General features: G+C 42.3%; 1 protein-coding gene across 1 annotated transcript in view; it reads right to left on the bottom strand.

The window, feature by feature from the left end:
* Positions 1–16,075, bottom strand: part of LOC139045100 (coiled-coil domain-containing protein 93-like) — a 74,316-nt gene that overhangs the window by 34,988 nt on the left and 23,253 nt on the right. The window contains exons 3-5 of the mRNA XM_070507558.1: positions 15,161–15,253; positions 14,827–14,877; positions 13,868–13,954 (exon numbers count right to left, since the gene is read on the bottom strand). Of these exons, the coding sequence (XP_070363659.1) occupies positions 13,868–13,954; positions 14,827–14,877; positions 15,161–15,238 (216 nt within the window). The 5' untranslated portion in view covers positions 15,239–15,253. The remainder of the gene's footprint in view (positions 1–13,867; positions 13,955–14,826; positions 14,878–15,160; positions 15,254–16,075) is intronic.

The following is a 16,075-nucleotide window of genomic DNA, read 5'->3' as shown; positions in this document are numbered from 1 at the left end:
CTATTCTTCAATGTACTAGCCACCTTTTCTTTTCTAGCTTTAAATGATGTTCAAATCTGGCAAAGCTAATTCCTATGTCTTTATCCAAATTGATAAAGACCCTAGAAGGTATAGCTTGTGCTATGTGGCTTGAGACAATCCTACCAGGTTGACAACTCAGTAGTTAATACCATTCTCTCTGCTCTTAGTTATTGTATTGCATAACTCAGTCACTAAGAATTTAGGAAATCTTGGAGCAGTTTGGAAACACAAACATATTGAGCATTATTCTCTTCAGGTTTACAGGATTCCTTAAGATCTAAATTCTGATTCAGTTTTAAATCCCTTTCCCCACCTCTCTTTGTTTACTTCAACAAACCTTTACTTAGAGCCTGTCAGGTATGGGGCACAGTGAGCAGCGCTGGGGAAGGGGAAAAGACACAGACCTTCCCCCTGGACCCTCACAGTCTAGTCGGGGAAACCCAGCTCATTCACAAATAAAGGTGTTGCATCCTCCACATCTCCCCAAGCCTAAACTGTGCCACAGAGGAAGAGAGAGTTTTCAAAGCTCTTCTTGTTCCTTCTTCTCCCTCCCCTCCTTTCCTCCACAAGGTTTATGAAAACCCATTGTGTTAGGCCCTGGGGGTAGACAACGATCCCAGCCCTCGTTTACAGCAGACATTCTGGTCCTGGAGACAGGCAGAGACAAATGAAATAGTGCATTGTTAGTCGTGCTAGAAGAAGACAGCAATGAGTTGATCCACACAACCTCACAGAAGAGCCTGTCTTCGGAAGAGAGGTCACCCTCCAGGATTATTGGGTGAGCCTGCACAGAGCCTTCCAGTCATCCACCAGCCTCTATGGAGTATTTATTCTACACTTGGCAACAGGGATACAGAGCTGAAAGATGAAATCTTGGCCCTCCAGAAGTTTACAGATTTAGGGCATGACTTATCTAACACCTGTGACTTGATGTGAAGAAACAAAGTCTAGAAGGAAGGGGTATAAAAATCTACCCACGCACTCACTTTTCCTCATCCCAACCTGGGCTTTTCTATCTGTGGCCACAGAAAGAGGTTCGCAAGAGGGAAACTATTCCCTTGTACCACACTTCCTCCCCAACTCCACAGGCCAATGCTGCTGGAAAATGATAAAATGTTTTCTGGTGTTTTGGGCTGGATGCCAGGATTAGAAACATTCACAGCTAAGCTTATTAGAAATCACATTGGTTTTAGATCAGACCTGATTCTCTAACAAAGCGGTCAGAGGAGGGGCAGAGCAAAATGGCGGGGTGAGCTGACCTGGAATTCTCTCCCCTCCAAAGTACAACAAAAGATTGGAAGAACTGAATTTCAGAGAATAAACATAATGCCAGCTCGTTAGAGACCTACAATACCAAGAAGGCGGAGATCATAAACCTTGCTGACAGCCTCGGAGGTGCTGGAACGGTAGGAGAGAACATCGCTCCCTCCCCTAGAGTCTGCGATCTCTTCGGGGCATGTCAGGAAGGAGTGGGGAAGGGGCCGTGCGACCGGGGGATCATCCAGGACTCCTGCCGCTGATTCAGTGGAGACCCGCTGATGGGGGGAAAACTTCCGTCCTGGGGACCCCATAAATCAAGAGCCTTGGGAGACCAGAGAACAGAACTGATCTGAACCCAGACCGGCACGTGTGAGTAACAGCCCCTCTCTCCCTGCAAAGCCAGTGGGCGCAGCCATCTTGCCCCAAGGCGGAGAGCTCATAACACACGTCTCTCGACCCCCATCTACTGGCGACAGGCTGTAACTGCAACTGAATTCTACCACCATGCGAAAAAACTGCTCCTCTACCATCCAGCAATTTATAAAAGCCCCAGACCAGAAGGAAAACAATAACAACAGAGAATTAAGTCCTGAGGACTTGGAATTAGGTAAACTAAGTGATAATGAGTTCAGAGCAGCTATAATCAAAAAACTCAATGAGGTAGAGAGAAAGATAGAGAAACAAGCCAAGTTCTGGAGTTACTTCACAAAAGAGATTGAAATCATAAAGAAGAATCAAACAGAATTACTTGAGATAAAAAACACAATGGACTAGATAAAACAGAATATGGATTACCTGAATGCCTGTGTAGACAACATAGAGGAGAAAATTAGCATAATCGAAGATAGACAGGCTGAATGGCGCCAGACAGAGGAAGAAAGAGAAGTAAGAATTAAAAAATATGAGGAAAATATCCAAGAGATAATGGATTCAATGAAGAGTAAGAACATAAGGATCATAGGAATTCCCGAGAATGTGGAAAAGGAAAATGGAGCAGAAAGTGTGCTTAACGAAATTATTGAAGAGAACTTCCCAAATCTAGGGATCAACAGAGAAATGTGTGTAGAGGAGGGTTTTAGATCTCCTAGATTTGTCAGTGTACAAAGAGCTACCCCAAGGCACATAGTAGTAAAGTTGGCAAAAAGGAATGATAAGGAAAGAATACTCAGGGAAGTAAGGAAAAAAAAGAGAATAACCTATAAAGGAGCCCCTATCAGACTGTCAGCGGATTTCTCTACAGAAACCCTACAAGCTAGGAGAGAATGGAGTGACATATTCAAAGCTTTAAAGGATAAAAATCTTCAGCCAAGAATACTCTATCCAGCAAGAATTTCCTTCGGATATGAGGGAGAAATTAAATCTTTTCCAGACAAACAAAAGTTAAGGGAATTTGTAACTAAAAGACCTCCAATACAAGAAATCCTCAAGAAGCCTCTCATACCTGAAAAAAGAAAAAAGGGAGAAAGGGGACACAAGCCACAGACTAGGGAGACCGACGGATAGAACCAGAACAGGATAGCAAATGTTCAATTATAGCATTAGGGTAAAGGTAAGGAAACTACCAAAACAAGGACGATCTTAGAACTCTAACTACCAATTAATAAGATGATTTGGAATAAAAAAATGAAAATAATTATTTAGGAGGGGAAGAGCAAAGGGTCTAAATCAGTATTGGTCAAGTAGGTAAGAGACCACCAGAGAATAGACTATATTATACACGAGATTCTAAATGCAAACTTCAAGGTAGACACTAAAATAAAGTACAGAACAGAGTCACAAATCATAAATAAGGAAAAATCTAAGAAACCCAGCATAAGAAATTGCAGTATTAAATGGGTAGTCTAAAGCAAACAGGAAAAGAAATGCAGGAAAACAAGATAATGAGCGACAGATTAACAGCACTAAGACTGCATGCATCAATAATCACTCTCAATGTGAATGGATTGAACTCTCCAATAAAAAGACACAGAGTGGCAAAATGGATTAAAGAACACCATCCAACAATTTGTTGCCTCCAGGAAACACACCTCAGCCCCAAGGACAAACACAGACTCAGTGTGAAGGGGTGGAGGACAATACTTCAAGCAAATAGAAAGGAAAAAAGGGCAGGTGTTGCAATTCTCATATCAGACCAAGTGGATTTCAAAATAAGACAGGTAAAGAGAGACACAGAGGGACAATATATAATGATCAAAGGGACACTTCATCAAGAAGAAATAATGCTTATAAATATCTATGCACCCAACACAGGAGCATCAAGATTCATAAAGCAACTATTAACAGACCTAAAGGAAGATGTTAAAAACAACACAATAATAGTAGGGGACCTCAACGCCTCACTCACATCAATGGACAGATCATCCAGACAGAAAATCAACAAGGAAATAGTGGAGCTGAATGAAAAACTAAAACAATTAGACTTAATAGACATATATAGATCACTTCACCCTGAAGGAGCTGAATACACATTCTTCTCAAGTGCACATGGAACATTCTCTAGGATAGACCATATGTTGAGAAACAAGGTAAGCCTCTACAAATTTAAAAAAATTGAAATAATAACAAGCATCTTCTCAGATCATAGTGCTATAAGGCTAGAAATTAATTACAAGAAAAAAGCTGAGAAAGGCACAAAGATGTGGAGACTAAACAACACACTACTGAACAAGCAATGGATCATTGAAGAAATTAAAGAAGAAATTAAAAAAACATGGAAACAAATGAAAATGATAGCATGCCATACCAACTCATATGGGATACAGCAAAAGCTGTAATAAGAGGAAAATTCATCTCAATACAGGCACATCTTAACAAACAAGAAGAATCAGAAATAAGCAAGCTTAAAGCACACCTAACTGAACTAGAGAAAAAAGAGCAAATGAAGCCCAAAGTCAGCAGAAGGAGAGAAATAATAAAAATCAGAGCAGAAATAAATACTATTGAAACGAAAAAGGCAGTAGAAAGGAGCAATGAGACAAAGAGCTGGTTTTTTGAGAAGATAAATAAAATTGACAAACTGCTAGCCAGACTTACAAAGAAAAAAAGGGAGAAAGCTCAAATAAACAAAATCAGAAATGAGCGAGGAGAAATAACAACAGTCTCTGCAGAAATACAACAGATTATAAGAGAATACTACAAAAAACTATATGCCAACAGAATGGATAACCTAGAGGAAATGGATAAATTCTTGGACTCCTACAATCTCCCAAAGCTCACTCAAGAAGAGGCAGACAATTTGAACAGACCAATCACAAGGAAAGAGATTGAAACAGCAATCAAAAACATCCCAAAGAATAAAACCCCAGGACCAGATGGCTTTCCTGGGGAATTCTACCAAACTTTCAGAGAGGATTTAATACCTATCCTTTTCAAGCTATTCCAAAAAATTAGGAAAGATGGAACACTTCCTAACACATTCTATGAGGCCAACATCACGCTGATACCAAAACCTGACAAGGACACCACAAAAAAAGAGAACTACAGGCCGATATCACTGATGAACATAGATGCAAAAATTCTAAACAAAATTTTGGCAACCAGAATTCATCAAAAGAATCATACATTATGATCAGGTGGGATTCATACCAGGGACACAGGGATGGTTCAACATCCACAAATCAATCAACATGATACACCACATCAACAAACTGAGGAATAAAAACCACATGATCATCTCAATAGATGCAGAGAAGGCATTTGACAAGATCCAACAGCCATTTATGATAAAAACTCTGAACAAAATGGGCATAGAAGGAAACTCCTCAACATAATAAAGGCCATATACGACAAGCCCATAGACAACATCATACTCAATGGGCAAAAACTGAACGCCATCCCCCTGAAAACAGGAACGAGACAAGGATGCACTCTATCACCACTCTTATTTAACATAGTACTGGAGGTCCTGGCCAGAGCAATCAGGCAAGAAAAAGGAATAAAAGGAATCCAAATAGGGAGGGAAGAAGTGAAACTCTCGCTGTTTGCAGACGACATGATCTTATATATAGAAAACCCCAAAGAATCCAGTGGAAAACTCTTAGGAGTAATCAACAACTACAGCAAAGTTGCAGGGTATAAAATCAATTTGCATAAATCTGTAGCATTTCTATACTCCAGTAATGAACCAACAGAAAAAGAACTCAAGAATACAATACCATTCACAATCGCAACAAAAAGAATAAAATACCTTGGGGTAAATTTAACTAAGGAAGTGAAGGACCTATATAATGAAAATTACAGGCCTTTCTGAGAGAATTGGATGACGACATAAGGAGATGGAAAGACATTCCATGTACATGGATTGGAAGAATAAACATAGTTAAAATGTCCGTTCTACCTAAAGCAATCTACAGATTCAACGCCATCCCAATCAGAATCCCAATGACATTCTTTACAGAATTAGAACAAAGAATCCTAAAATTCATATGGGGCAACAAAAGACCCCGAATTTCTAAAGCAATCCTGAGGAAAAAGAACAAAACGGGAGGCATCACAATCCCTGACTTCAAAACATACTACAAAGCTACAGTAATGAAAACAGCATGGTACTGGTACAAAAGCAGGTGCACAGATCAATGGAACAGAATCGAAAGCCCAGAAATAAAACCACACATCTATGGACAGCTTATCTTTGACAAAGGAGCTGAGGGCATACAATGGAGAAAAGAAAGTCTTTTCAACAAATGGTGCTGGGAAAACTGGAAAGCCACATGTAAAAGAATGAAAATTGACCATTACTTTTCACCATTCACCAAAATAAACTCAAAATGGATCAAAGACCTAAAGGTGAGACCTGAAACCATAAGGCTTCTGGAAGAAAACGTAGGCAGTACACTCTTTGACATCAGTATTAAAAGGATCTTTTCGGACACCATGCCTTCTCAGAGAAGGGAAACAATAGAAAAAATAAACAAATGGGACTTCATCAGATTAAAGAGCTTCTTCAAGGCAAATGAAAACAGGATTGAAACAAAAAAACAACCCACTAACTGGGAAAAAATATATGCAAGTCATATATCTGACAGAGGCTTAATATCCATAATATATAAAGAACTCTCGCAACTCAACAACAAAACATCAAACAACCAAATCAAAAAATGGGCTGGAGACATGAACAGACATTTCTCCAAAGAAGATATACTGATGGCCAATAGGCACATGAAAAGATGCTCATTATCGCTGGTCATCAGGGAAATGCAAATCAAAACTACATTAAGATATCACCTTACACCGGTTAGAATGACAAAAATATCTAAAACTAATAGCAACAATTGTTGGAGAGGTTGTGGAGAAAAAGGAACCCTCATACACTGCTGGTGGGAATACATACTGGTGCAGCCACTATGGAAAACAGTATGGAGATTCCTCAAAAAATTAAAAATAGAACTATCATACAATCCAGCCATCCCACTACTGAGTATTTATCCAAAGAGCCTGAAGTCAGCAATCCCAAAAGTCCTGTGCACTCCAATGTTTATTGCAGCACTGTTTACAATAGCCAAGACGTGGAAGCAACCTAAGTGTCCAGCAACAGACGAATGGATAAAGAAGATGTGGTACATATATACAATGGAATCCTATTCAGCTGCAAAACAGAACAAAATCATTCCATTTGCAATAACATGGATGGACCTTGAGAGAATTATGTTAAGTGAAATAAGCCAGCGAGAGAAGGACAATCTGTGTATGACTCCACTCATATGAGGAATTTAAAATTATGGACTAAGAACAGTTTAGTGGATACCATGGGAAAGGTGGGGTGGGGGGTGGGCACAAAGGGTGAAATAGTGCACCTACAACATGACTGATAAACATTAATGTACAACTGAAATTTCACAAGATTGTAACCTATCAATAACTCAAAAAAAAAAAAAAGTGGTCAGAGTCTTCTGGTTGCTAAACTTCCCGTGACCTTCTGACCCAGGCCAGGTTCCTGGAGTATGCTATCTTCACTCAGTCCCCAGCCCTCTTAAGCTATCCTTTTCCATTTCACCTCAACTGGGTACAATTTTAAAAAGTCATCCATTCTACCTGTGAACAAGAAAAAAAGTTCAATATCAACTACAACAACCACATTTCTTTGGGCAGACACTGACAGTTCCAATGGCCACACAAACCAAGCAGCAATTGTCATCCACTTCAAATCACACAAATTATATTATTCTGTAATTTATCTTTTTACAGGTTGACGGACTCCTAACCGGGAGCTTCTCAGGGCAGCATCCATGTCTTCCTCATAACCCTGTCCCTGCCCCCCACACCTGACACTGCCTGTGACATAATGCATGCTCAACAGATGTTTGCTGAAAGAAGAAATCATCCCACCTAGGAGGTCAATTCTGTCAGTTCTCTGGCAGAAAAGAAACCAAGCTGAAACTTAAAATATCTCCAAAATTATACCAATTTTCTTTATAAATGTTTGCAAAGCCTTCATAACACTAATTGGAAATACAAAACCAGGGTAGAGAAATAACAAAACGAAGGCAGCTACCTAAGAGGGAAGATGATACATTAACAATTGATTATTTGGGGTCAATTCCATCCAAGCTAGTTATATAAATTTCCTGAGGGCCTACTTTGAAGAAAGACCTTACAGAGGTGCTGGCTGACCTGTGTGCCCAGCATCGTTTGGTTTAATAACAGCAATCCCTTCCTTTGGGGAATCACTCTCTTCCACTCTCATTCCAGAAGGGCTGCCAGCCACAGAACCCACTTCCTGGCCAGAGGAACTGGCCCAGAGAGGAAGACGTGACCTGAACCATGCCAAACACAGGAGAACCTTTCAACAGGATTTCACACACGGACGTGGGGAGGCTGTTGTAAGATGGAACCAATATTTGGTGAGGCCTCCAAGGTGGTAACGGAGAGAGACACAGTGAAGCAAGGGCAACAAGATATGACAAGGCTGTTTTAGCCCCTAGGACCCTGCATTCACGGGCCTCCCAGTTCTGAGAGCTGATGAAGACTCCCACTGGCTTATACCTCCATTCTAGGCAGAGTTTCTATTGTTTGCAACCAAAAGGCTCCTATAACGCACACTGGCCAGGCTAGTGAGTGACAGACTTAAGAGGTAGTTTTCTCTGCTGCTTGCATTATAAAGTGGAATAAAATTACCATGGTAGATGGGGGACAAAATCCACTCTAGTCAAATGCAGCTATCTGCACTCTAGGGGCGACTTTCTCTCCTTTGTGTTTTCTGACCACACCCTGGCCATTACTTCTTTCTGGCTACACCAAGATCTAATTACCTAATGAGATTCCCCAGGTGCTCTTGAAAGATAATTTCAAGACAAAGTAGAGGCTTCTGATTCACAACTGGAGAATGGTCCTCAGAATCAAAGGTCAGAAGCAATAGTGCCAAAATTTTTCAATTGCTGGACAGGAAAATTTCCAAAACATATTGAGAAAAAAAATTCCTTCCACAAATAAGTCCCTTGATGACCCCAAAATTCATCTCACTATGGAAATAAGATCAAGATGTTGACAGTCTTCTGGCTAGCATGATACCTAAAGAGTTGGATGAGAACATCTGAATGTGGTATTTTCCAGCGACATGAAAAGCCACTGGCACATCCCAAATAGAAACTTCCATAGCTTTCAGCAGCTTAGGTGTGACTCTGTGTGAGTGCCTGGGCTGTACCTTTTCATTTTTACTTATTTCTGTGGTTTTCCCAATATGACTGAGCCTCTTCTCTTCACTTAGCCCAACGTTGGCAGCTGGATGTGGGAGAGTCTAAAGAGACATGGTCACTACAAAGCCAGGAAGGCAGACACTAAGGATAGCAAAGGAAGTCATCCCCACTTCCCCCTAAGGATGCTCCATCTCGCCAAGGAGACAGGTTTCAAAGTCAAGATAGTCCTGTATGCAAATCTGGAGTTTATTAGCTACACGGTAATGAATAAGTTACTTAACTCCTCTGATCTTTAGTGTCTTCATCTGCAAAATGGATATCACATCATGAGCTTTTGTACTGAGCACCAACACTGCCAGTCATTGGGCAAGGCTCTGAGGTTACAGAGAAGAGTGAAATGTGGTCCACATACACATAAACAGATGGTTTCAACTGCATATGAGTAAGTATGATGACGGAGGAAGGCAGAGAATTATAAACAAGGAGGCAGACACTGTTCTGAGAATTAAATGAGATAATGGTATACAAAGTACCTGGACAGAGAAGGCACTCAGGATAGATTCTTATGATTCCCCAAGAAGGATCTGTGCCTCTAGATCCACAAAATGCTCTAAGATCCTGTCTCAGGGAGATGCTGACCAAGGAATGATTTCATTGCAGAAAAGTATTAAAGGGGTTGAAATGGTGGATGGTTGGTTAGAATATGGCATTAGGGAAAGTCCTTTCCTGCCCTTCTGGGGACCCCGCACTTTCTCTGGCTCAGCTTTATTCCCTTTCTTCTGGCTCAAATGAGTTGGGGATAGTAGAGCAGAAGTATACATTTAGTCAGACTTTTTGGTTCTCCGCAAATTGCAGTCATAGATTCTTCTTCCCTGTAAAAATGAATGCTAACATGCAGGGAGCATAGTAGACATCAACACCAAAAAGCACAGTGGGGCCTCACTGAGCACATTCTGGGAAGGGCGTTACCCTTTGGAAACAAAGAAAGATGGTGCTCCTTGGCCCAGAGCTTACTGACACTTGTGAATTATACATCTGGAAGCTTCTCTACATTCCTGTTCCCTGCTGCTTTACAGGAATCATATGGAATTGAGTTACACATCTCAGAGACTTGCTTTGAAACACAAAGATTATTTATCATGTTATATTGTTATAAGAACTTGTGAACTTTACAAATGAAAGAGAAGCCTGTACATGTTTTTTACTTCACTTTTATATCCCAACGCCCGTTGACTTCCCAAACACTTCTACTGCGCAGGTTATTCGAGTCACTCCTAGGTCACAAAACCATCTTCACACTTTCACCCTCCAAAAATTATCTTGTTCCTTTTCTTTACTAAGCAACAATCTCAGCCTAATTCGGGTTTCTTTCCAGCATCACCAGTGACTTCCCTCCTGGGCATTCCTCAATCCCATCTCTACTTCCAAGGGTTTCATTACTGACACCCTGAATGTAAGGGCATGAATTTTAGGTGAATTGCCAGTGCCCAGTTTCAGTCCAATCTACGGTAGCAAGATTCAAGAGAGAAACAAACACACTGTGGTGGACAACTCTAAGATGGCCCCATGATCACGAGCTCCTGGTGTTCAGGCCTCTGTGTAATCCCCTCTCCTTGGCTGTGGGCAGGACTGGGACTTGCTTCTGACCAAGAGAAAACAGCAAAGGTGACAGGACGTATGTGATTGCTTGTACACAATTACGTTACATAAAACTATAACATCTGTCTTGTTAGGAGGTGCTCTCCCTTGCTGTTTGTGATGAAACAAGTAGCAATGTTGGGGAGGCCCGTGAACTGGGCCCCAAGAGCTGCTGACCTCAGCCAACAGGTGGCAGGCAACTGAATGCTGCCAATAACCATGTGTGCTTGGAAGCAGATCCCTCTCCATCTGAGGCTCAGATGAGACTGCGGTCCCAGGCAGCAGCTGCAGTGCAACCTTTTGAGAGTCTGAAACAAAGGACTCTGCTGAGCTGTGCCCAACTGCTGACCCACAGAAACTGTGAGATAATAAATGTCTGTTGTTTTAACCTATTACCTTTGTGGTAACAGAAACTTTATTGAAATTTACAAGAAAAAAATCACATACCAAAAGATAAATGAGTAAAGGCTATCACAGACAATTCAGATAGAAGAAAACAGAAGGAGCAAACAAAAACACAGAACCATGTTCAATGCTCCCAGTGGTCCAAAGAGGTACCATTTTATAGCCACCAAAGTGGCCAGTAAGACAAAGGAACAACCACAGCTGGGAGCGTTCAGGCCATGCTGAGAAGGCCCTCACCAGTAATAACATTTTACACTGTTACAACTTACTTGTAAAGCCACACAGGAGTCAGAACCCAATCATCTAACTCCTAGGAAAACTCAGCAGAAGCTATCTGCTCAGATTTTACAACAGTGTTATCTACAACGGCAAACAGACACAACTTAAAAGTCTAATAATACAGAGATGTTTAATAAACTGTACTTTATTAACACATGGATTATCTACTAAAATAACTGTGAAGGCCAGAAACATGGAAAATGTTTACAATATGACCAAAAAAAATGTAGACTATAAAAATGCAAATAAAGGCCACCACTAGCTGAATAGTTATAATGTGTCAGGCATTGTTTTAGGCATTTTGGTCACATTTAACTACATCTTCACAACACCCTGCCAGGAAAGTAATATTATTCCCATTTTACAGATGAAGATACTAGGGCAAAGAGAGGTTACAAAAATTAGCTAAGGCCACCTAGCTGGAAGTAGAGGAGTCAGATATGAACCAAGATATGACTCCAAATGCTGTAGGGTTTTTTTGTTGTTGTTTGTTTTTGCTTGAGGAAGATTCGCCCTGAGCTAACATCTGTGCCAACTTTCCTCTATTTTGTACGTGGGCTGCTGCCACAGCATGGCCGCTGACGACTGGTATAGGTCCACGCCCAGGAATCAAACTGGAGTGGAGTGCACCAAACTTACCCACTGGCCATGGGGCTGGCCCCCAAATGCTTTGGTTTTAAGTGCGTTGTTCTACCTCTTTTAGACATTTGTGACAACTGCAAATATGTATAACTGTGGATATCAGGGGACACACACTGGAAAATAATATGCTAATGTGAAAACAGCACGATATGGGAATAGGATTAAAAGCAATTAAATTTTAAAACCATCATCTTTAATGCTATGTGACTGACCCAACACAAATGTGAGCAACAATCAAGCAATGGACTTTTGACCTCTAATTCTCCATGAGAAGTTTAATTATAGATAGGTCCTTGGAAAGAGGCCTGTCTAAAACCACCTCTAATTTCACTCTTTTCTGGCAGAATGCAGTGGAAGCAGAGAATGGTCCAGGATACAGAATACCCAAATGCAGCCATCAGAGTTGGGTGCAGATCACTAGACAAGGGTGAGGATGGGAAAGCTCTGGGATAAGAGACCTGGGAGGAAACACAGAAGCGCAGTGCTGACTGGGGAAAACAGGTAAGCTGCAGGACTCCAAGGCAAGGAGAGCGCTTGGAGAGAGAGCTGTACGGTCATCCAGAGGAGGGTCTGCCTGCTTGCTTTCCCTCTGACAGTAACCTGAGCTCCTATCTGCTTGCAGTGGCCAAGCACAAAGATAAAAACGAGCGTCCCTGTAGAAATAACAGCGAGTACTCATACAGCTGTCTTGTTTTCAAAACTAGATTCAGCAATGCTACGTGGCAGCATAAGGGCAGGTACAGACTCATACTCTTGCCATCCAGGTGCCCGTGTAGACGCCAAACCAAGACACTTTCTTCTCAGGGCAGTGAAGTACACACTTTCCACAACAAGACCTTCAAGTCTTTGTATTTGTGCTTTTAGGACAACCTAACTCCTTTTCTGGTCAGATCTCAGAGGACATGTTGACCACTGTCACCTTTCCTGAGGGGAAACTGGAACAGAGGACACTCTGGACTCTATGAAAGTTAGATTAGAAAACCCATGTTAAGAAGCACTGACTCGCAGGGTGGGGGACATGAGAACCCCACCCCCAGACATTCTGTGCCATTTTACTCACTGTCTTGCTCAGAAAGCCCATCACTTGGTGGGAGATGACCACCTGCTGTGCTTACAGCAGATTGTAACTCCCAGCTTACAGGTGACATCCCTTCCCCAACTACATCATCCGTTCAATCACTCCAGAAGAATACTGCACAGAGGGGCAGAGCAGAGCTAATTTGTCATCAAGGCTTTTGAGACAGGAAAAGTGAAGCTGGATGCTTCAAAAGACATCACCGTTTTAGGGGGGCAGACTAACTATGGCTGGGGAAGGAAGGATGTGAAACAATGCCCTGTAAATCTGATTTTACCAATACTACATCTCAGCCAGACCAGAATCAGTTACGTGCAAAATGATTAATCACCGTCTCCCTGAAATATTCAAGGTCTGGCTGCCTATTCTCAGGATGGAAAAACTCTAACACTGATGTATGACTTTCAGGCTTTTGTTCATTCTCTACCCTTTTAATAAAGAAGAACAAAAAATTTTGCCTTGGGCTTGGTGAGTTATGGGGTTTATCTCCCAAGTGGCAAACCTTCACTCCTCAGTGCAATCACCCACTGAGCCCAAGTTACAGGAAGCGGGCAGAGAAGGAAGCGTGCCCGTGCTGTCCCTCAGGCAGCGATTCGTCCCATGCCTAGCTGCTCCGAGACAGGTTTTCTTTTAAGAGAAAAGGTTTCTCTATTTACAGAAGCAAATATTTACAACAAATACTTATAAACCTATATTTATACAAGTTTTATATTTATAGAAAAATAGGCACTGCAGAAGAAAATTAATTTAACTAATGGGCAAATGCTGATGGCTTCACACGGCGTACATTTTTGACAAGCGTGGCTGAAGAATTACAACCTGACTCCAACACTGCTGGGGAAGGCTGCAGAGAAGCAGGAGAACACATCCTTGGGGTGTCACCTGAGGCAAAGACTCCAGGGGGGGCCCCACGTACCTTCTCCGCGTACTCAGACACGATCTGCTTGATCTCGGCAGAGCAGAGTCCCACGATCTGGCCCACGGAGCTTGCAGTGAGACGGGTCTGCAATCAGAGGGAGGGTGTGTGCTCAAGACCATGCCTCCTCTTTCACAGAACTGGAAAACCTGAACACTCTGAGTATTACGGCAAAATAGATAACATTTCCAGGGGAAAACATAATTTGGCTTTTGTTTCTGTATTCATCAACAAGGAAGGGAGAAAACAGGCTGACAACAAATGTTAAGGGACCTCTCTACCTCCTGGGTCACTCAATTCACTGTGCTAGATTCTCCTCAGACCCTGGATTCCTCTGGAAATTGGCTCTTTACTCCACCTACCTCATCCCAAGGTCTCTCTTCCTGAGGGTCACTAAACAGAGGTTAAGGGAACTTGGAGGCTTAGGACTCAGGGGGAAAAGAAGTACAAGTGGGAGAGGAAGAGGAATCTCAGAACTCCTAAACTCTCTCTTCACTGCCACAGGCCCTTCCTGCCCTAAAAAGGAAAGATCCTTTCAAAGCACCTGGTTAAACCTTCTGGACAGGCCTTGAGCTCTGGGAAGACCAACTATAAATTCAGTATTCTATTTCTCCCTAGAAAGTGTGGGAAGGAAACAGAAGACAGGGTCTCCTTCGGCGTGGGCTGAACCACAGCTCTCCTGCAGAGGCCCTTGTGATGCCGCCCCAGCAGGGACATCCTGCTCTCACAAAGGTCCTTCAAGTCTCCCTCCTGGAGGTTCCCATGGATAGCAACACTATGCATTTATAAAAAGCTGCCCAAAAGAAAGATCCAAAGGAAACAGGAAGCAATGAGTACTGAAAAAAGAGGGCTCTGAAGAAAGTGGTCCCTCTGGGAGGAGGGCCCCACAGAGCAGAGCAGGGTGGTTCCAACGCCCCGTGTCCAACCCAACGCCCTCCCCCACGACACTCCCACCTCACCTCTTCATTTGCCATGGCGGTCATCTTGGTCATCAGTGACTGGATACGCTGCTAAAAGAGGAGTGGGGAGAAGGAGTGGTGAGCAGATCTCACCAGGTAAGACTTAGGCAGTATATCTAAACAGGTCTTTGTGGTGCCCAAGGGTTGTTTTACTTGATCTTGTTTCAGGGTAAGGTTCATAGAGGTGAGAAAAAGAACTAGAAAGGCTGTGAAAGGCCAGCTAACAGAAGCTGGCTGTGGAGGCAACTGACATTTTGGAAAGCTGGGGATGAAAGTGAAATTTCTACCCAAATGATTTAAACAGAAACCTCAGGGGCCTACAAGAGCCACATACCTCTTCAGCAGCTCGAAGCTCATCTTCCTCATGGGCGTCAGCTTTTTCTGTAGCTGAGAGCCCTGTGGGAAGTGCCATTTTCTTGTCCTCAGCCTGGAAGGGAAGATGCGAAAACAGCTGAGCACTGGAGTTGGAGACTCAGCAGAGAAAGGATAGCACTGCAAAGAGGCACGAGTCTGTGAAAGAAAACACACAGATCTGGAAAGCTGAACCAGTCCCTGAGAAAGAATGGAAAATCCAGAGACCTGAGCTTCCATGCTGGCTACAGACCGAGCAGGCTGAGCTTCAGGCCTTGGCCAATGCCTGTCTCCATTTGTGAACTGCTTGCTGATTAAATTCATATCAAGTCACACACATTTGCCAGACTTACCCTTGCACTTTGATTGGGTCTTGACCCACTTGAACACCTTCGGGGAAGCTCATGGCCTAAAGCAGTGTTTGTTCAAACTGCCAGTTGATACCCATTAGTGAGACATGAGAGCAATTTAGCAGGTATAACTAGCATCTAAATAAATTAAATAAAAATAATAGAACAGAACACGTTAGGGTGCTTTGCATGGAGAAAGGAATTAAGTATTGCATTGTGAGACTTTTGCTTTTGGTATATATGTGTGTGTACTTAATCGTGATGAAAAATAGAATTCTTACTGTCAAGAGTGGTCAACAAAGTTTGAAAACCACTGGTCTGAAAGATAAAAACCTAAACTCTTTCACTTGCTGATCAAGCTCACGCTAGTGACCCAGCCTCAGGCTCTCAATGTACCACACACTCAAGACACCTGGATTAACTGCTGTTCTTCAAACATGGGCTGGAAGTCTAGAGTTCTTGGTTTTAGTTCCATCTTTGTCATTCACCAGCTGGTGACCTCAGGCTTACCCTCTCTGGATATTAGGGTCATCCAGGGTTGAAGGAGA

Source organism: Equus asinus, chromosome 4, assembly GCF_041296235.1.
Source record: "Equus asinus isolate D_3611 breed Donkey chromosome 4, EquAss-T2T_v2, whole genome shotgun sequence".
NCBI classification, from domain to species: domain Eukaryota; kingdom Metazoa; phylum Chordata; class Mammalia; order Perissodactyla; family Equidae; genus Equus; species Equus asinus.
Note: the sequence above shows the minus strand (reverse complement) of the source record. Positions and strands in the feature narration are given on the sequence as shown.